General features: G+C 40.7%; 1 protein-coding gene across 1 annotated transcript in view; it reads right to left on the bottom strand.

The window, feature by feature from the left end:
- Window positions 1-22821, bottom strand: part of GPR158 (G protein-coupled receptor 158) — a 306945-nt gene that overhangs the window by 15827 nt on the left and 268297 nt on the right. The window contains exons 7-8 of the mRNA XM_007058480.3: window positions 21233-21471; window positions 47-185 (exon numbers count right to left, since the gene is read on the bottom strand). Coding sequence (XP_007058542.3) covers window positions 47-185; window positions 21233-21471 — 378 coding nt within the window. The remainder of the gene's footprint in view (window positions 1-46; window positions 186-21232; window positions 21472-22821) is intronic.

Raw genomic sequence — 22821 nt, 5'->3', positions numbered from 1 at the left:
AACCTGAAAGAGAAACAGTTAAATACTAGATCTACAGATCACTTGCCTAATTGTATGGAATATAGCAGAGATAATGAGCTCATTGTGAACTGCAACAGTCATATAACGTGGCTCATGAAATGCTGATGGGACTGTCCGCACTGCATAGCAGAGATAAACACCCCACAAGAGGAATAAAAATTCAGCTGTGAGAAGAACAAAAAGAAATAATTTGCTATTAGTTTTATAGATGAAATATAAAGGGAATCTGAAGTTAGATAGCATGTTCTATATGTGTGTATATATATAAATATATATACATATAGACAATATATCATAAATATATACATTCATTCACAAGTATTCATATACTTTCAGATATTTTAAAATTGACATTAATATTTAACATTTAACTTCAAACATTTAATTTTTACACAATGTGTCATTAGACCAGGAACTTTTGCTTCCATGTTTTCCTACTATTTTAGTTTACAAGTGTTAAAACCAACCTTTAGCAATTTCTTGTCTGTTTTTCAACGTGATATCTTAGAAGCTTGACATTATTTGTAATAAATTTTTGATTTTTATCTCAGGTTCCTGTTATAAAGGAAGCTACAAGTGCCACTTCAGTTAAGAGTCTATAAGCCTTTTTAATATGAATATTCTATTTCAACTAACTCAGCTTGAATGATTTCTTCTGGGCTAAAGTACACCCTCCACTCACTTTAATTCTGTTGTGCCTATGTTTTATAGACATTATGAGTCTCTTTTGAGGAGCCTAAGGACTTGGTAATTACAACCAATGACACATTTCTCCTTAATAAGTACGAAATAGGTGATGAAAGAAACAAAATAGGGATGGATGAATGCTCAGGGCCAGTTCAAACCAACTCTGTATGAAGGGACTGAACTGAACCTCACACTCAAGAGTTTGTATTTCAGTCAATGTTTTACTGTGACACAATTTTGTTTGTGACACAAACATCATCTTTCATATCAGCCCAGAAAATCCCACATTCCAGGGATCTATCTCAGGGGTGTGGTTATTAGAACAGCCTGTTTCTTTCATCTCTTCTCTTCTGGGATGTCCTTCTCGAGAGCTGGGCTGGAAGAGGCCAGCCCTGTCTTGCCACATGCACTGCCAGGATCAACTCCTGGAACATGGCTCTTCTGGGCCAGTATCAAGACATGATGATGTCTATGTTGCGTTGGGTTTGCTGAATTTTGTGACTAGTATTTCGCTCATGACATCCCTCTATATTTACCACCCTAAATTATATATATGCTCATATACATAATGTCGTTTTCTGAATTCAGGTTAGTTATATTAGAAACATGCCTTCATCACATTTCACCACATCATAACTCCTAGCTACAGGCTCATCTGTTAGATCAGCAAACAACCAGCATACCATGTAGGTACCTAAACAACCTTATCATTTTCAGTTTTCTTCCCATTGGAATCAGTGACAAAGCTCCTATTGACTTCAACTGATGGAAAATTGAGCCCTAACACAGGAAATGTAAGACAGGAGAAAGAGGAAAAGAATTGTTAAGGATACACTGCCACGGTTACTAATCAAGTAACAATACTGTCTCTCTCTCTCTCTCTCTCTCTCAAAAAAGTATATTATCTCATTCAAACATTACCGTGCTTGGTAGCTCTGCCCAAGAACATCTTATGCTCAATTAGAAGCAAGTTCATACACTATTAACACAAGAAAAGAGAAAAAGTAAAACTGTGGCTGTCTATCTCTGGAATTAATTCATCTGCATGAGCTAATGGAAAACTTATATACATAATATACATGCTCCTTCCATCTTTATACTTTCATGCTTATTTTTGATACTGTGTTAAAAATATTACTGACCATCCCCAAAAAAGAAAACTTACAGTAAAAAATACAGATGATTTTTCATTTTACTTTATTTTTCTTTTTGAAAATTCTATCTACATAATGGGCACCTGTTTCATTTAATTGGTAACATCACAAGTAATGATTGGCAAAAACAGCTACCAATCTGGTTTTGATAAATATGCAACAGTTTGGAAGTTTGCAACCATATCTGAAATAGGTTCTGAGTTAAGTCAGAAATTATTCTCCTAGTATTTTAGATCTACTGATTCTATTTTGGGTCTTGTATGCAACCAGGAAGTGCAACGGCTTGAGAAAGTGAAAATGAATTCAGCATTATGTGAACTTCTTTGAGCCTCAATAAAAGAATCAGTGAGTTTTGAGCAAAGCTTTGAGTGGTTCTTGTTTTAATGTGAGTGGTTTACCCAGCCCTAAGTCCATATATTTGCTGACCAAAAGTTACGTATCTTCTCACAACTGCTAATATGTAGCACACTTGTATTACTCTTTCTCTTTGATGTCCCCCAACAAAAAAACAACAATAATTACCATTAAAAATGGAACAAATAACAGTTTGATTTGGGATTTTAAAAAGTGTCTCTTTGGGGACCCATGGTACATCTTTTGTGATTTTTTTGACTGGGTCTATTTTTGGGCTTCTCAAATGAATGTAAAGTAGTACAGCAGTACAGCACTCCCATGTCTCCGATACTGACTGCCTGGACAAATTGGGTACTAGTTTCATTTCACTACCACTTCATTGGCTACACCGCCAGTGAAGTCTATTACTATATCTCATTAATATCCCCAAACTAGGAAAGATCCACTGAATTTTTTTTCTCCCAAAGTCTTGACTGAGTACATGGCACACAACTTCTGGTTCGATTAAATTCAAGCAAACCTTAACAAGCTAAATAGCAATCTTAGAACTATTTCAAATACATTTGGTGTTCATTTGGGTGCTCTCTTTTTAAATACATTCTTCTCTTAAATCTAGAACCACAGCACAAAAAATGTATAGTTCTAACTTAGTATTAACTTCAAATACAATTAAAAAAAGAGATAATCCTGTAATAAACTAAGGTTGGTACAGCTAATTCATTGGCTCCTCTAAGGGTCTACAGAAATTTCTCATTGACCCAGCAGAGTTTGAGAGATGTGCCACCAGAACATATTGCCCCTGCTATTTGCACAAATTCTGTCTTTCAGTCCAGTGTCATCCTCGATAAACAGATATTAACAGTACTGTAGGACAGAAAAATCTCAGTGCTAGCTGCCAAGGAATGAGCAAATTCCTGAATATTACACCTAGGGCTCTCATTTCTCTTTCTCCTGAACAACCAAACTAAGTGAGAAAAACCCCAAATCTGTTACTGATACAAGGAGAAAGTGATAAGTTTCAAGGGTAAGTGGAACACTGAGAGTTCCAATAAATATAGCTAAGTGCATGGAAAGAGAAGAAGTTTAAAACTCCACGTTCTGAAGATACCTTTATTGAAAAAAGGAACCTGTATATCTGGAATAACTCTAAAGAAGGCATTGTAGTTACTCTATATTTACAGAGCTGTAATCAAAAGAATACTTTAACTATGTTTCCAGATGCACTGTAATCTCTTAAAATATCCCAAGAAGCAAGTGAAATGGAATAAGCCACACTTCAATTAGCAAAGGTCAATTTCAGTGGGCTTGCATGGGTATAAATGATGGCAGAATTTGATTCTAAGTCGAAAGAAGTTCTGTGCATTTAGTTTTCACATATGCAGGCAATATCACTCTTTCTAAGCAGCCACTTATACTGTGACTTTAATGCCAACAATGGAATTCAAAGTATGCGTATACTGGAGCACAGCAGACATTTCCATTATTTAATGTAAAATGTTTCTATCAATGCTTTTGATTTAGCACAGAGGTGGCATTTCTGACTACAGAAAATAATTAGCATGACATCTGGTATACCACACAAATGGGAATAGCTTTTAGAATGCAAGGTAAAATAAGAGTGTATATACTAGCTAAGCCCAATATTATAATAATTTAATTAACAATAACAAACAAAATAGTCTGGTTGAGAAACAATTTATTATCCAAAGCACCAATTACATATCTTAAATAGATCACGTAGAAGTTGTGCTTGAGGAAGAAAATCAGGTTTATAAAATTAATTTCAGGCTAACACTGCAATTTACAAAGAAAATCGGCAGATGTTACCAAATTTTGCTGCGCTTTTTTGTACGTGGGCATTGGGCAACATATTGTGATTCTGAGTATAAAATTAAGACAGTGATATTTTAATATCTGTATTATACTGATGGATAGTACATATATAAATAAATGAGGTTTTTTTTAAAACCAGGTAGGAGCGTGGGACACACTTTTGGGGTGCTGAAACTAATTCAACAAGAGAAAATGAACACTGCTGCTTCAACTATCATCTAAATAGTGGTCACACAAAAGACCGCATAGGAAGCTACAACCCCAGGCATGATTAACATTGTTGATCATGCACTATCCTAGCCAGCTTGTGCGACACAACTTTTAATGATAAATCTGCCAGGTTTGAAATGAGGATTTATATTTGACTCACTCAGGAATGAAACATTCAGAGAATGGAGTAGAGGAGTGCATGGGTGAAAGCTAAAGGACTATACTGGTATATTGCAAATCTGCTCAGAAATGTTCTGCAGTGTAGCAATGTTATATCACTGATATGCTACAGCAGACTTTGTAAAACTGCATTAAAATACTGTAAGGTGTAGGGTTTTGGACTAGCACTGTAGTGGGTTATTTTTAAAAAATAAGGGATGGTGACATCTTTAACAGAAGCAGTGAGGTATATGTTGACCCACGAACAGGGGTGAAAGTAAATCTAGGGCCTTACCGGTACGAGGCTGGGCTGGGGCCGGCTTTGGCCCCCGGGAGGGGTTGGACCTCAGGCAGAAGGGGCAGGGCTGGCGGGGTCAGAGCCAGCCCTGGCCCACCCTGTACCAGCAAGTGCCTTCTTCCCCCTCCCCGGGGTAACAGCGGCAGCTGGGACCTCTGGCAGTGGTTTAAAGGGCCCGGGGCAGTAGTGGCGGCCGAGCCTTGGGCCCTTTAAATCATCCCCAGAGCCCCGCCACCGCTTCCCCAGGGCTCCGGCAGCAGGGCTCCGGGGACGGGGCTCCGGCTGCCACTACCGCCCTGGGCCCTTTAAATCGTTCCTGGAGACCGCCGGAGCCCTGGGGAAGCGGCGGCGGGGCTCCGGGGATGATTTAAAGGGCCCAGGGCTTGGCCGCCGCTACCGCCCCGGTCTCTTTAAATCTCCACCACAGCCCCGCTGCCGCTACCCCAAGGCTCCAGCAGCAGGGTTCTGGCAGCAGTTTAAAGGGCCGGGGGCTCCAGCCGCTGCTGGGAGCCGCAGGCCCTTTAAATTGCACCTGGGGAAGTTGATCCACCCCGGTACGGCACACCGGGTCTTGCCGGTATGCCGTACCGGGGCGCACCGGCTTACTTTCACTTCTGCCCACGAAGTACTAAAGTGGTATTTCACTAAATGAAATCGGTCACACTTTATATTAACGTTATATTTACAAATAGTTTATAAAGGGTTACTAGATGGTATGAGCATGTTTTAGACATTTATAAGCACATCAAAAGAAGGTGTTGCAAATGGTTATGAGGGTTTACACGCAACCTGTTGGATTCTATAAGAATCTGTTACAACTGAGCAATCATTTATTTCAATATGTACTAACCAATTCTAATAAATAGTTTTTAATGTAAAACTTGGCTATGAAACTCAAGAGATGAAGCAGTAGGAGCAAGGAGTAGGAAAGAAGCCTGAAATAGGCATCTGTATTATATCAACTGTCTAATGACCAAATATGGAATTAGAATATGCAGCAAAAATGCAAAATGGAGGGCAAAAGCAAAAATAGCCAGAGGGAAGGATGCAAATGGTGTGGATTTCTTTTATTAGTCATAATATTAAAAATGTCTATAAGCTCAGTTTAATACTTCTCCATTTTTGAAGTCATTAAATAACATTACTAAACAAAAAGTCAGGTGGCAACTGGCGCACAATGGAGGTAAAGTGAGGACTAAACAAAGATCTCCCTCATTATAGGATACAACATGTAATTACGTTCTGTCCTTAGTGGTGGAACTGCGTGTTGCAACCTCACATATAGCCATGTGTACAAGAAATGTTTTACTTAGGCCTCTCATTCTTGTTGAAAGAGTAATGGAAGTCGTGCCGTTACTATAGTTGCTGCTTTCTCCCTGGATAAATAGTTTGTTATACTTTGCAGGGACATGAGGACCACTCTGACATCCCTTATTCACATGAGCACCAGCCCCTGTTAATTAGTGTTTATCTCTAAACAGAGCTCTTGTTCTAACTAAGACTTTCTTCTGCTTCAGTTCAGTTGGAGTGGGCAACAAATCATGATCTTGCACTGGTCCATGACCCTAAGCAGTGTGATACCTTCCATTCAGCATGTTGGACTAGGGACTACTACCCAGACCTGTGCTGGGTCATATAGTTTGCCAATCACCTGCAGCTAGCGGCATGTACTGTACTTAATGATTTTCCACATAGCCAATATCGTCCATCGTTGACTCAGATAGGAAGCTTATGCTCAAATAAATTGGTTAGTCTCTAAGGTGCCACAAGTACTCCTTTTCTTTTTGCGAATACAGACTAACACGGCTGCTACTCTGAAACCTGTCAGATAGGAATGCGTCTTCCGATTATAAGGGGCATACCGAAGCCTAGATGGAACTTCTGGAAGGCAGACTGGGGCTCCTATAGATAGTACTTAGAACAGAGCATCGTAACCATCCCATTAAACATCATCTCCATGGAAGATGCAAATAGTCATTTCTATTGTGCCATTTTTAAAGTTGCAAGTGCAACAATTCCACGTGGCTTCCAACCTGGATACATTCCATGTTTGAATGAGGGATTGTGTAGACTTGCTGAGGCAGAATGAGGACTCAGGTGATCCGGAGATTGCAGACCATCTTATAGAATCATTGGATGCCGCTCATTGGGCTCGATGAGAGGAAGTGACAGTAGTGCTTGATTTTACGTGGTCAAGCCAGAAAAGCTGGAGCTTAATTCACCGACTAGCTGTGGCTCAACTTCCATGGGCACAAAGCAGGCTGGCAGTTACTCCAAATCAGATTGCCAGTCATCTGTTGAAGGTCGCCAAAGCTCCTGTTGACAGAGTTGTCAAACGACAGGTACATGATGAGTGGCGGCGTTTCCTAAGGATTAATCTAGTTGACAGTAAAATGGAGCATTCACTAATCTGGAATTGGATAAAGTGCTGAATGATTTAAAAACAGGTACAGCTCCCAGGTATGATAGAATTCCACCTGAATTAATGAAACATCTGGGTACCCTTGCTCAGGAATAGCTTGTTCGGTTTTTCAACATTTCTGCGGGAATCCAGACTGCCTAGAATCTGGCACCAAGCAAAGGTCATCGCCTTGCTGAAACCTGCAAAAGATCCACACTTGCCTTTGAACTACAGATCAATTTCACTCCCAAGCATCTTCTTTAAGATGCTTGAGCGTCTGATTTCTCAAAGAATGTCACCATCTGTAGAAGGCATGCTGGTACCAGAGCAAGCTGGTTTTTGCCAGGGTCATAGTACATGTGATCAAGTGCTGGCACTTACAAATTTCATCGAAAAGGGATTCCAACATTAGTTGAAGACTGGTTCAGTTTTTCTTGACCAGACCATGGCATACGATACAGTTTGGCACATAGGCCTTTTGGTGAAATTGTCTAAAACTACACCAAGTTGGTTTATATGTGCAATGGCTTTGTTTTTGAGAAATCACCATTTCTGTGTGCACACTGGTGACAGAACAAGTGCTTGGAGGCGCTAAAAGAATGGCCTACCGCAAGGATCAGTATTATCTCCAACATTATTCATTTTACATTCGAATGACCTACTATATATCAGGTCTCACAAGTTTGTTTATACATATGACATATGCCTCGGCACTCAGTTACACTCCTTTGACATATTTGAGAGTGTTTTGAATGCAGATATGGTGGCTATGGCCGATTATCGTCATTGGTGGCATCTGATACCAAGTGAAAGTAAAACTGTTTTGAGTGTTTTCCACTTACCTCATGCCCAAGCAGGCAGACAGCTGAATATAGTTCTCAATGGTCAGCGAATAAAGCATGATTCACACCTGGTTTATCTAGGCATCACGTTGGATAGAGCTCTCACCTACTATGATAATCTTACAAAGACAGCAACTAAGGTCAAAATGCACAACAATCTGCTCAGAATACTGGCCGGAACTACCTGGGATGCTAACATCCAAACGATACACACTTCAGCCTTTGCACTCTGTTATGCAGCAGCAGAGTACTGCGCTCCAGTATGGGCTTGCTTGTCTTACACAAGGATGATCGACGCACAACTTAATTCCACCATGTGTATTATTTCAGGCACACATAAATCTATTCCTCTACCATGGTTACTGGTTCTCTGCAATATTGCTCCACCCAGTGTTCGCAGAGAGGAAAACATAGGAAATCTCATGACAAAATTGTGTGATATGCCACATCTACAGTTAATTAAAGACTTGTTTAATCCACCATATAGTTGTCTGCCCTCATGGTGCCCATTGTGGATAAGCTTACCGGGTGAGGAATTTACAGTAGAGGATACATGGTGAGCTTCGTGGTCTGCAGAGATAGTGACAAATAATTATCTTGTCTCGGACCCCACTCAGTGTCAACCTGGGTTTGATTTACCACAAAGGTAATGGTGCCATCTCAACCGGTTTCGTACCAGACATGGAATTTGTGCTGCAGCAGAATTTCGGTAGCATTTTATACACAGTCCACTATGTCAATGTGGGCAGCCACAAACCATGACACACGTTGAGGACTGAAAAATGACTCATCTCTCTGGAAGTCTTCGTGCCTTGAACGTTGTTGATAAAAACACTGTGACTTCGCTTGACTGGATTACATACACTAAATAAATAAGTGGATTGTATCTGTCTAGACTGGAGTCCATTGCAAATTGAGAGGTCTGGTCCCAATTAATGGGTGACTGCTGGAACAGGGAGTAGAAGAGAGTACTGTTACTTATCAGCTCTTTCCTCACCTCAGATTTAGCATTTATTGGAAATTTAAGAAACAGCTGTTCATAAAAGACCAATGAGCAACAAGCTTCCTGTTTACCCAAACTGAAATCTCCAGAGGATATGATTCTGTACATTTCAACTTGAAGGATTTGTTACTGGATGTTTGAAAACTATTTTGTGCAACCCTTTCCTGGTCAAAAAAATTTCAACTAAATTCTTTTCCACAGAAAAATGCCATTTCATCAAAATAGGAATGTTTTGACTAACATTTTGTTGCTATAAGATGGAATGGATAGGAGAGCATGCCACCCCAGACTAATAGCACACAGTGGTAAGGGCACTCACCTGGGATGTGGGAGACCCAAGTTCAAGTCCTTTCTCTGTTTCAGGGACTTGAACCGGGGTGTCCTACATCCCAAGCAAGTGCCTTAATCAAAGGACTATTGGCTATACTTGAGGGGGGTCTTTCTCTCAATTTTTTTTCATGAAAAATTTCAGAAGGTCTCCGCTTTGTTTCACATTTTGAAACCTTGACATTTTTTGTGAAATGGAATTTCTGTTTTCTGGCCAGCCCTAATGTTGAATACTGCTTACTCATTGGGAATGACATAACCATGGGTTGCAGAACCAGGCCCTTACCAAAACAAAACAAATTTGTAGATTATGACTATTCTTATTCATCAGGCATAAGAAATAGGTTGCACATTCTCCCATTCCTACAGAAAGAAAGGTGGGGGGGAGGGAAGAGGCAAAAAAACAGAGAGCTGTCAACATCTGCATGCAAAAGAAAGCATTAGCTCACAAAACAGGGCAAGACAATGTATCCTCAGAAACGAAGTGACAACAGTATAACTGCAAGGTAAGTATTCAGGGTGGATGGACAAATGAGAGATGTACTGAGACACATATGAGAGTAAGACAAGTGTTGCTATGAAGGCATATGTTGATGTACATGTAATTGGAAGGCAAAAGACAAAAATAGGTTGTAACTTAAATATCCCATATACATGGATGGAGTTTTTAAATGATCTCTCCCACTGTTCATTACCTTGTTCTCATCTAGATTACATCTTATTCAGTCTTTGTGTTACCCAATTAACCAGTTTTATTGTATCCCCCAATTCCTAGGAACAATGGCTGTTTTTAATGGATTTTTACATGATTTTGATAGCAATTCAGCTATTTCATGCTTTTAGTTCATTTGGAACACTTAGACTGGTTATCCAATACACTGAGCCAAATTCATGCCATATTCTACACCAGTGGTGGGCAACCTGCGGCCCGTCAGGGTAATCCGCTGGCCGGCCGCAAGACCGTTTGTTTATATTGACCATCCATAGGCACGGCCGCCCGGAGCTCCCATAGGCCAGGAACGGGCAGCCGTGCTTGCAGATGGTAAACGTAAGCAAACTCTCTCACGGCCCGCCAGCGGATTACCCTGACAGGCCACGTGCGGCCCGTGTGCCGCAGATTGCCCACCACTGTTCTACACCATTATTCATGCCTGGTGTAACTGAACCATAATGTCAACTGTACCAAAGATGAATCTCCCCCATTTTCTATTTAAAATTTCATTTGTAAATGTCCTTTTTTGGTGTTTTCACCTTTCGGTGAGGAAGGGCAATGATAAGCTTGCACTGTGTAGTGCATGTTTACTATATACAGTGGACCGGACCCTCATCTGATGTAGACTGGTGTAGTTCTATTGACTCGATCAATTTATACCAGCAGAAGCTCTGGCCCTGTATGTTTACAATGTATTGTAGAACAGGGAGTTGTCTGTGGAAGTTAATTATTGCTCTTGAACAATGAAGTATCCTTTTAATGCACATGCCTCTGACTGCAAAGCCTCCTGTCACCAGTGTAGTTTATTAATTATCTTAGCACTAATTGGCATTTTAATAACTTTCCCTATGATTTAGACTTTCTTAATAAAAAGGTTTAATGTCTACATTCACTCCTAGCTGCCATTTACTTTATCTACAGTTCATATCCACTTTTCACATTTGTAGCTAAATATTTACCATCCACACAAAAACGTGCAGATGAGGAAAATGCATGTGTAAAAGACTGATGGCTTTAGGGTGTAGAGCTTGCAATGCATTCTGCATGGCGTGAGAAGGATTAGAACAGCAGTTCTCAAACTGTGGGTCAGGACCATGAAGTGGGTTGCGACCCCATTTTAATGGGATCACCAGGGCTGGCATTAGACTTGCAGGGGTCTGGGGCCAAAGCCCTAGCATGACCCCTCACATGACTCCTCCCCACCCCACCCCACCCCCAGCCTGGTGCCCTGGCGCTCTCCCTGTCCCCTCCCCATCCCACGTTATCTGGGGGGGCTCTGTCCTCCCGCTGTGCTGGATACCGATTTCTGAAGCGCAGGGCTCTCCCGGGAACCCCAGTGGTGAAAGGAGCAGAACCTGGGGCCACCAGGCGGCCCCATGCCAGCAGCTCCTCTGGCGCGGCTGTATTGTCCCCAGCCCAGTCCTCCGGCGGGCTGTACAGACCCAAGACAGGAGACAGCTGCGTGGAAGGGCTGGGGCGGTACAGCTGCGCTGGAGGAGCTGCCAGCATGGGACCACCCGGCAGCCTTACAGTTCTGCGCCTTTCACCACTGCGGTTCCTGGGAGAGCTCTGCGGTTCTGAAAATGTGTCTTTCCGGTATGGCATACTAGCAATAAATTTCTTAATGGTACGGAATACCTGACCGTACCTGCTTACTTGCACCACTGTTTATAAACGTACTGTCGCACTTACTTTCCAGTGGTGATTTCAGTTTGTAAAGTAGCATTCTGCAGTGTGTACAAGGCTCCTGCTCTCTAGAGGTGGCCTTCCAAACCACTGTCTAATCTGGCACACCTTTCAATACACTTCTTTCAGAAGGCGAAACCATTAACAACTACGATTTACTATACATTTACGAGGCAATTATGAAGCAGGTACCACTTGGAAAACACATAACTGTTCCATTACACTGAGGACATCTTTTCTCAGAATACTGACAGATTAGAACGCTAATTAAACCCATAACACAGGCTATTTGATTTTACTCAGTTTTAACTAGCATTTTATTTCCTCAGTCTATTGTCCTTATTTCAAGTTACGTTTCCTGAAATTCACTGAGCCATGATCTGGAAAGCCGGCTATTCCGTCCATTTAACCACTCAGACTGTCTTTTGGAAGCTAAGTGAACACAATTTTAAAACAGAAAAAAATACTATGCCCTAGATTCTTCTTCTTCTCCCTGTAGAGTCTCTTTCTGCTTCGCTGCACTCCACTTCTCACCTGGAGGGCTACGCTTCGCTGCACTCCACCTCTCACCTGGAGGGCTACGCTTCGCTGCACTCCACCTCTCACCTGGAGGGCTACGCTGTTTCATATTAAAAGTTCCTTTTCACAGACTGAAAGGATTTTCAGACATTGCAAGGATCTGTAATCCCTTTATATTTCTTCAGTTCTGAATTGTTTCCTGGATCATTCTGTTACCAGGGTTTTATCTGTCCCTTTTAACTAAGCTGTACTTATTTCAGTGTCATTTTAATCTTCAAAGAAAAACAATATGCATTCCTTTGCAATATACCATATATGGCAACTATTAATGACATAGGGCCAAATCCTTTACTGAGGCACAACTCCCAAGGACTTCAGTTGGGAGCAATGTGTAATATGACCGCCTGAGCTCAAGCCTCTGAACACAGTCTCTCCCACTCCCATACCATCCCCCTCATTTTATTCCCTTCCTTATTCCACCTGCTTCTCCATGCACTGACTCCACACTCTCATCAGTCATTCCACACCCCGTCTTCATTACTGCATCTACTCTCCCACACACGTTCTCCTTCCACAGCCTCTCCCTCAGTTTCACTCTGTGTGTGTGTGTGTGTGCGCATACACAAAAGATAAAGAGGGAAACAAAGAAAGAGAGAAAGGAGAGAGAAAGTGAAGGATGGAGGACAGCTGAGAGAGGGACAACAGAGGAGACTTTGAGCTCCTTACCCCCAGCTTGACATACCACTAGATATTGAGTGACAGGGAAGCCCTGGGACCTCTTCCCTGTCCCCTCAGACAAACAGCACAGGAAGTGGCTATGCAAAGGGGAAGCACCCACGGGGCTGTGGTATCAAAAGTATCAGGAATAGGGGAAGGCCTAGACAACACAAGAAGTGGTCAGGGAAAGGGGAGCCCTGGATTGCCTCCCCAACCCAGGCCAGTGCCACTGAAAGTGCCCAAAGAAGAGGAGACCCGGAGCACCTCCCCATCTCAGTCAACAGCACTAGAGGGAACTCCTCTGAGTGGCAGGTACCTTGCTGAGCATCAGGTTTGCCAGCAGGAGCACAGCCATGCAAGCGTGTTGTTTTGATGGAACCCTGCGTAGGAACTGTGCCTGAGGCCTGGTCTACACTGCTGCTTAAGTTGATGTAAATTACATCACTCAGGGGTGTGAAAAAGTCACCCCCTAAGCAACGTAGCTTACATCAACCTAACGTGGTGTCTACACTGCGCTATGTTGGCCGGAGATGCTCTCCCACCAACTTAGCTTTTGCCTCTCGGGGAGGTGGAGTACTGAAGTCAACAGGAGAGTGCTCTGCTATCGACTTATCACTTTTCACCAGACCCGCAAAATCGACACCACTGGATAGATTGCAACAGTGCCGATTTAGTGTGCCAGTGTAGACAAGATAACATAATTTGATCCATGCCTCTGTAGGTACTAAGAAGGGCAATATTGCTAGCAGGGAGCCTAATCCTGCACTGTTGAAGTCAATGGGAATTTTGCCACTAACTATGATAGGTGGAAAATTAGGGCTACAATAATTGCATATGTGCGCAAAATATCGATTTCTTGTTCATTTGCCTTAGTAAACCTATGGATAATTAAAGCAATCATGATGTAATAACAAAGCATTTGCCATGAAACACACATGTAGCTGTGTGATAAAGAATATTTGTATGCTGTATTTGACTCGTAACTTGGTAATATACTATACTTATGCATTTTGATTTTTTGAGGTTCAATCATTTTGTTAAATTTAGATTAAAAGTCAGCTGAAACAATGCTGTAATTTTAGAGGTTTTTAGGGCTAAATCCCATTTTAGTTTTTTTTTATTAAAAATTTCAGTGGTTTTCAAATATTACACAAAAGTTTATAAGGGGCATAGAGATGAACATAGTTAATCCGGGAGCCAAGCAATTTAAATACATTTCTAGTTTGAATCAATTTGCCTCTTCAGTGCACATTCAATTGAATTGCTTCATATTCCTAAACAATATTTGTTATAGGCCAAGCTCATACTGCTGCCTATAGTTAAAGTAGATTGACACTTTCCATAATAAGATCCTTTTTTCAGCAGCTTATAACTTTGCCAATTTTTAACTGTTTAGACTGAAATTTCCCATGCAGGTTGTCTGCCTCCGGCTAAATCTTTTTGGAATGTTTCAGCTAAAACAGTGCAGCTATTTCTGAGAACATGATGAAGAAAAAATAGGTTGTTTTGCCCATTAAAAAAAAATTCTTACAACCATTTTGTTGAGCTCTAGCACCTCTATACTGAAGTACAGTCTTGAAATTTGGCAAGGTCACTTTGGTGTTAGTAATGTGATTTTTGCTGTCCCTGGGAAAAATGACCCTTCAAGTTAAAGAAGTATGGGCTGGATGAATGGACTATAAGGTGGATAGACAGTTGGCTAGATTGTCGGGCTCAATGGGTAGTGATCAATGGCTCCATGTCTAGTTGGCAGCCGGTATCAAGTGGGTATCAAGTGGAGTGCCCCAAGGGTCGGTCCTCGGGCCTGTTTTGTTCAATATCTTCATAAATGATCTGGAGGATGGCGTGGATTGCACCCTCAGCAAGTTTGCAGATGACACAAAACTAAGAGGAGAGGTAGATACGCTGGAGGGTAGGGATAGGATACAGAGGGACCTAGACAAATTAGAGGATTGGGCCAAAAGAAATCTGATGAGGTTCAACAAGGACAAGTGCAGAGTCCTGCACTTAGGATGGAAGAATCCCATGCACCGCTACAGACTAGGGACCGAATGGCTCGGCAGCAGTTCTGCAGAAAAGGACCTAGGGGTTACAGTGGACGAGAAGTTGGATATGAGTCAACAGTGTGCCCCTGTTGCCAAGAAGGCCAATGGCATTTTGGGATGTATAAGTAGGGGCATTGCCAGCAGATCGAGGGACGTGATCGTTCCCCTCTCTTCAACATTGGTGAGGCCTCATCTGGAGTACTGTGTCCAGTTTTGGGCCCCACACTACAAGAAGGATGTGGAAAAATTGGAAAATGTCCAGCGGAGGGCAACAAAAATTATTAGGGGACTGGAACACATGACCTATGAGGAGAGGCTGAGGGAACTGGGATTGCTTAGTCTGCGGAAGAGAAGAATGAGGGGGGATTTGATAGCTGCTTTCAACTACCTAAAAGGGGGTTCCAAAGAGGATGGATCTAGACTGTTCTCAGTGGTAGCTGATGACAGAACAAGGAGTAATGGTCTCAAGTTGCAGTGGAGGAGGTTTAGGTTGGATATTAGGAAAAACTTTTTCACTAGGAGGGTGGTGAAACACTGGAATGCGTTACCTAGGGAGGTGGTGGAATCTCCTTCCTTAGATATTTTTAAGGTCAGGCTTGACAAAGCCCTGGCTGGGATGATTTAGTTGAGGATTGGTCCTGCTCTGAGCAAGGGGTTGGACTAGATGACCTCCTGAGGTCCCTTCCAACCCTGATATTCTATGATTCTAAGACCCTCCCCGCAAAAATCTCACTTTGCAGATGCTCAGTAGAGATTTATTAGAGCTTGGTGGTGAAATTCTCCACAGATTCCATCTGACCGAGTATGCGCCAGCTCAGGGCTACTGGAGATGAGCAAGACTTTCCCTTCAGTTGCTCTTCCCAGCAGCCAGAGCCCACTGCAGCACTGGGCACAAGTACTGAGAGCCAGAAGACTCTCTCCAATGCTCTCAATGCTCCCCTTATGTCCACTGAGTGAGGAGAAGGAGAAAACCAGAGCCGTTCCTTGGGTACGATGAATCAGAGCGATCACTCCGGGCCCCGTGCTTTGGGGGGCCCTGCGGGCCGGTGTGATTCGCCAGCGCAGTCAGTCCCGGAAGTGACGGATTCATCACTTCCACCCTGGGCCCTGCAGTCCCCTAGGGATGGCCCTGGAGAAATCAACCACACTGAAATGCAGACAAGTGAAGACTTGGGTTCTGAGCAGCAGGAGAGGGGATTGCAGAAGCCAAAAAGGGAGAAGCAGAAAGGGAGGGTGACCAGGAGCCAGGATAGGAGGTTGGACAGCTTAAGTAGGTTATCAGTGAGCTCCTGATGGAGACATTTTGGCCTCTTACTATTCTTCTTATCTTCATATCAAGATAGTTTTCTGTTGTGCTTTAATATTGTCTCCTTGAGAAACTCCCAGCTCTGCTGAACTCATTTTCCCCTTAGATTTTCTTCCCATGGGACCTTAACCTACCAGTTCTCTGAGTTGTTTAAGTCTGCTTTTTTGAAGTCCATTGTCTTTAGTTTGCTTCTCTCACTCCTTCCTTTCCTTAAAATCATGAAGTCTATAATTTTACGATCACTGTCACCCAAATGGACTTCCATGTTTAGATTTATAACCCACTCCTCCCTGTTAGTCACAATCAAGTCTAAAATGTACTTAGTTACTTCTTCCACTTTCTGAAACAAAAAGTTGACTGCAAACCACAATACATTCTGAAAACTGGTTGGAAATTTTGTGTTTTGCCATATTACTTTTCCAACAGATATCTGGGTGATTACAGTCCCCCGTTATTACCAGGATTTGTGTTTTGCATATTGTTGTTATTTTTTTTTCTACAAATGCCTCACCCACCTCTTTCTCTTCATTTGATGGTCTATATGGTCTACCGTGACATCAATCCTGTTTTTCCCCCTTGTAAACATATTGTCAAATGTAATAGAAACTTAAATACAAAACATTCACTGTTGCTAAAGGGTTTGGATAAATATCATGATTAGTATGGAAAATACTCCATAAACCCTAACTCCCATAATCTCTGTCAACATAAAAACTTTATCTCATTATGGATTTGTAGCAGAACCTTGTTAATTTTCTCTTCACTAATCTGCAATCTGGACAATTCTCTTTCTGCCTTTCAGCAAAGATTTGACAGCAGAGTGCAATGATGAACTCTCACATTGGTAGGATTTTATTTTACAAAATATACTACAGAACACTCACTAGTATTCTATGAAGCTTTACACTCAATTAAAATTAATTAAATCAACAAAATACATTTTGTAAGGCAGCATCCTTGGTTTTCATTTTATATTATTAATCAAATATCTTCACATATGTGCTAATTTATAAAATGTAATAATTATCAATGGAACTCCCAGTCAATGGTGTAAATTAGTGAGGTTCCACACTATGTATTATTTCTCCTGCCAAGTCTCAGAAAGGAAGTATCCTGGTTTTGAAAACACATCCAGTTGGTCAAGAGCTTTTCAGATCTTTAGTTACCGCACAAATCATCCAGTGTGTGCAACTGTATTGCATCTGTAATATCTTCTGGTATCCGTGATACTGATTCATAGGATTCTAGAGATATCTGTATGAACATATTTGCACATGTAGTTTGGGTTAACAGGCAAAATGATAAAAACTCAAGACATTTCTACTTTTCCATTTTTGTTCAGGCTTGTATTCCAGCTTTATCTTCATTCCTATCTGATTCATTTTGATAGTCATCAACAAATCTAGATGTATATGCATCTTGAAATACATTCCTTGTCAATTTCTAACTCCGAGCAGAGGAAATATTTGCCATTTGCATTGGTGATCACATTGGCTGGTCACATTTTTCTGTGTGAATGCTGTAATTCCGGCTGCTATTGTGGGTACAAAACCAGGAAAATAAAAATCTTTGTTTACCATTCTGTAATAACTAACAGTAGAAGAGCAGCAGGAATATACTAATATACTATTGTACTAATTGTTCTAATATACTATTGTACCTGATAAGCAATGAAATTATGGGACAAACTAGTTTAATATCTGACAACAACAAATGCTTCACATTTTCTCCTCTTGTTATTTAACTTAAAAGAGAGATGTCTGATGATGATTGAGTTTTATAAACATGGGGTTACTGGAGAACTTCCTTTTACATTGTCCCTCACACTTTATTATATTGTATAGGATAATGCAACACACTTTAGACAGTTCTTCCAAGAGTAGTGATTTACCTGGTATATTATCAAATGTTCTACTGAGTGCCAGTTTCTACCCACCAGCACAACATGGTCTGCAGGCCACTGGCTAGAATGTTAACAAAGAAATTAGGTCTCTGACTGACCCGGAGATCTCACACAAAGGAAAGAGGGGCAGAACAGAGGGACTAGAGAGATGGCATGGGGTGGCCTTGGAACCATCTCATACCCACTGCAGTCCCTGGTGAGGTGGGAGCAAGGAGCCTGGCCAGTTGCTGTCTCCCTTTACACTGCCATGATGTCAGCCTTCTGTGTGCTACTATGACACCAAAGTAAAGCTTGCTAAAAGGAACCGCTCTTATAACCCATAGCCAGCTTCTATCCATTTCTTCTTCACTACTCCCTGGGAGCCACTGAGAACACCTTCTCCTCACCCACCAGCAGAAGAGCTCTATTGAAAAACTGGGTTGGGGGGGAACCATGAAGAAGATGAGCCAAGGGGATAAGGAGGTGAAACAACTGTCGAGACAATTATCTATTTCTGTCTCTGAAATATTGGAGAATTTGATATAGTTTGGTGGAAACAGATCCTGTGGCTCACCAATACCACTGGAGAAATGACAGGATTAGGTATGAAAAATATTAAAGGTAACTGCATATTGTCAGGTAGTCCTCTTTATAGATATACTGGACTTCAACATGGGAAACCCAACACAACCTATTACAACCCAAAGGGAAAACAAACGTGCTGCCTTTCCTCTTCAACCTGTGATACAATCAGACAAGAGCCATTGCAGGTTGTCACTTCCCCCGTGCCTCAGCAATCTGTCTCAAACATGAGGAACACTCCTAACAAATAAATGAAGTTGGCAGTTTCAACAAACATGTCATCACTTTGACAATCAATTGTGAACCTGCACTGGGCTAAATCAGCCCAGTTCACACAAGGGTGATCTATCCAGGTCTGGTAGAACAGAAATAAAATGCTTGCATTAGGCTTCTCCATACTTTGTCAGTCTAAAGAGGATCTAGACTGGTTTCCTGGTTTCAAAGCTCTTATTTTCATGAGCACCAGATCACACTGTTGTTGTAGTCCAAGTTACACACCTTTGAAAATGATACAATATTCAAAATCTTTGGATTATGTTTCACCTTTCAGTGCAGATAAAAAGTGTTATTTCTAGGGCTGTCAGGCAATTAAAAAAATTAATCACAGTTAATCGCGATTAATCACACTGTTAAACAATAATAGAATGCCATTTATTTAAATAGCTTTGGATGTTTTCTACATTTTTCAAATATATATATTTCAATTATAACACAGAATACAGAGTGTACAATGCTCACTTTATATTTATTTTTATTACAAATATTTGCACTGCAAAAAACAAAAGAAATTTTATGTTTCGATTCACCTAATACGAGTACTGTAGTGCAATCTATTTATCATGAAAGTTGAACTTACAAATGCAGAATTATGTACAAAACCCCCCTGCCTTGAAAAATAAAACAATGTAAAACTTTAGAGCGTACAAGTCTACTCAGTCCTACTTCTTGTTCAGACAGTCGCTCAGACGAACACATTGGTTTACTTTTGCAGGAGATAATGCTGCCCACTTCTTGTTCACAATGTCACCTGAAAGGGAGAAAAGGTGTTCTCATGGCACTGTTGTAGTCAGTGTCACAAGATATTTAGATGCCAGATGCACTTAAGATTCATATGTCCCTTCATGCTTTAACCACCATTCCAGAAGACAGGCCTCCATGCTGATGACAGGTTCTGCTTGATAACAAGCCAAAGCAGTGCGGACTGACACATGTTCATTTTCATCATCTGAGTCAGATGCCACCAGAAGAAGGTTGATTTTATTTTTTGGTGGTTCGGGTTCTGTAGTTTCCGCATTAGATTATTTCTCTTTTAGGACTTCTGAAAGCATGCTCCACACCTTGTCCCTCTCAGTTTTTGGAAGGCACTTCAGATTCTTAAACCTTGAGTCAAGTGCCGTAGCTATCATTAGAAATCTCACATTGGTACCTTCTTTGCGTTTTGTCAAATATGCAGCGAAAGTGTTCTTAAAATGAACATGTGCTGAGTCATCATCTGAGACTGCTATTATATAAAATATATGGCAGAAAGCAGGTAAAATAGAGCTAGAGACATCCAATTCTCCCCCAAGGAGTTCAGTCACAAATTTAATTAACAAATTATTTTTTTAACGAGCATCATCAGCACCTGTATTCTCTGGAATGGTGTCCAAAGCATGAGGGGGCATACGAATGTTTAGCATACCTGGCATGTAAATATCTTGGAATGCCGGCTACAAAAGTCTTATGTGAACACCTGCTCTCACTTTCTGGTGACATTGTACATAAGAAGTGGGCAGCATTATTTCCCGTAAATGTAAACAAATTTGTTTGTCCTAGCAATTGGCTGAACGAGAAGTAGGACTGAGTGGACTTGTTGGCACTAAAGTTTTGCATTGTTTTGTTTTTGAGTGCAGTTATGGAACAAAAAAAATCTACATTTTTAAGTTGCACTTTCACGATAAAGTGATTGCACTATAGTACTTGTATGAAGTGAATTGAAAAATACTGTTTCTTTGTTTATCATTTTTACAGTGCAAATATTTGTAATAAAAATAATAATATAAAGAGAACACTGTACACTTTGTATTCTGTGTTGTAATTGAATCAATATATTTAAAAATGTAGAAAAAATCCAGAAATATTTAATAATTTTCAATTGGTATTCTATTGTTTAACAGTGCAATTAAAACTGTGATTAATTGTAATTCATTTTTTTAATCGCGATTCATTTTTTTGAGTTGATTGCGTGAGTTAACTGCAATCAATTGACACCCCAGTATGCATCTGATGAAGTGAGCTGTAGCTCACGAAAGCTTAAGCTCAAATAAATTGGTTAGTCTCTAAGATGCCACAAGTACTCCTTTTCTTTTGACACCCCTAGTTATTTAATTTTCCTATATGCTTTTCAGGTGAAGCTCCAAGGTCTGACAAATGCTTTGAGAGGTTTTGTTTCGTTTTTTGTAAAGGAAACGAGTTTTATTTAAAAATTAAGAGACAAGCCAAAAAGTCAACATACCAATAGCCATCATGTAATCCCAGCGGTCTAGGAGGCACATATTGAAGATCAGGTGGTCTGATGTTTGTCCCTGGCCAGTAAGTGAAATATTTCTCTCCAAGTTTTGGCAGACTGCAGAAGTCCAGCCGATCAGGAACCAAAAGACTATCAGGAGAATTACAGCCAGCATCCTCATCACTCGGCCACCTGTCATGTATGGAATACGTTGAGCAGTTTGGGACAGGAATACCTTCAAAACTCTGTAAAACCAAAGAATGACATTTGAAGGATCATTACTTTCACATTTATTACATTTAAATTGAACTGATTGCTTATTAGAGACTGCCAGGCAACAAGAATTAGTGAATTTGACCAGTAATTTTTAAAGCAAAGTTTGTGTCCAAATCCCCTAATCAGAGTTGAAATTTTTTCTACAAATGAAGAGCAAAAATACACAAAATCTTCTGTCTTGAGTCTCATCATATGAACAACCCTTGATGTTCAGCAATAAAATCTTACTTCAAGATTAGCATCTACATTTACTTTTACAGGAGAGAAAGTAAATGTAACTGGCACTTCTTAACAAAGAGTAGAATAGGGTCTATTAAGGCAGAAGAGCTAGAGCTTAAATCACAGTTTGACTATAAATACAAGCTTAACACTACACGTTAAGTGAACCTGGAGATCTCAGTAAGTTCAACATTATTCAGCTGTTTTCTTCCCAACAGTTACACCATATGGAGGCATACTTCTTAATCTTTCCTTGTTTGATAGATGTGATGTTCAGTTCTCCCTTTTTAGATACTAAATATTTTATATTTGATGCAGATTCCAAAACACTTCAGACAGGAAAAGAGATGGGATCAGGACAGATAATTTTCACATGAGTGAGTCACACACAAATTCCCCCTACCTTTATCAACCAAAAACTAATCTTGCATTCTCATTTTTAGAAGAAGGAGCTTGCTACAATTCCTGGACCCTTAAAAATTTAGCCTGACCAAAGGATTTCCCGCCATGCAGGGTGAATGTCACAGAATAACACTGAGTTCCTCAGGTAGGAAAAATAACCACCCTTTTCTTGCATAACTGGGGGAATGTGAAGGGTATAAATTAGACCAAAATTCAAGAAAAAATGTATAGCATGAAATATATGAAGCTTTGAGAATTATGGAAGCATTACTTTTAAACAATTTGAGAATTATACTAGCAAATTTCCTTTTCTATCTATTTTGGCTCTTCAAAGTCAAATTTTTAGATAATATTGAAAGCCAACATGTTAACCCGTTTTGGTTGGGATGAGTCAGGACAAGTCAAATTTCTTCCAGCACCATCTCAATGACTTTTGTCCATAAAATACTTTCCCAATGGAATTGGTTGAAGCTGTATTGTGTGATCACTTCAAACTAGATTGGACAGAGCCCTGGAGACATTCTGTACACTGTTATTCTGGAAGGTAGTAATGGCTACTATCAAGTTGGTCTTTGATCTATAGACAATCACAGACGTCATTCAAGCTGATGGATGTGCTAACCATCCTTCCTTTAGGCTAAATGGAAAGAGCAATTAGCCCTCTTATGGAATGAAACAGCTGAAGACAGTTGAAACTG

This window comes from Chelonia mydas, chromosome 2 (genome assembly GCF_015237465.2).
Source record: "Chelonia mydas isolate rCheMyd1 chromosome 2, rCheMyd1.pri.v2, whole genome shotgun sequence".
Taxonomy (NCBI): domain Eukaryota; kingdom Metazoa; phylum Chordata; order Testudines; family Cheloniidae; genus Chelonia; species Chelonia mydas.
This window is presented reverse-complemented; position numbering and strand designations above follow the sequence as displayed.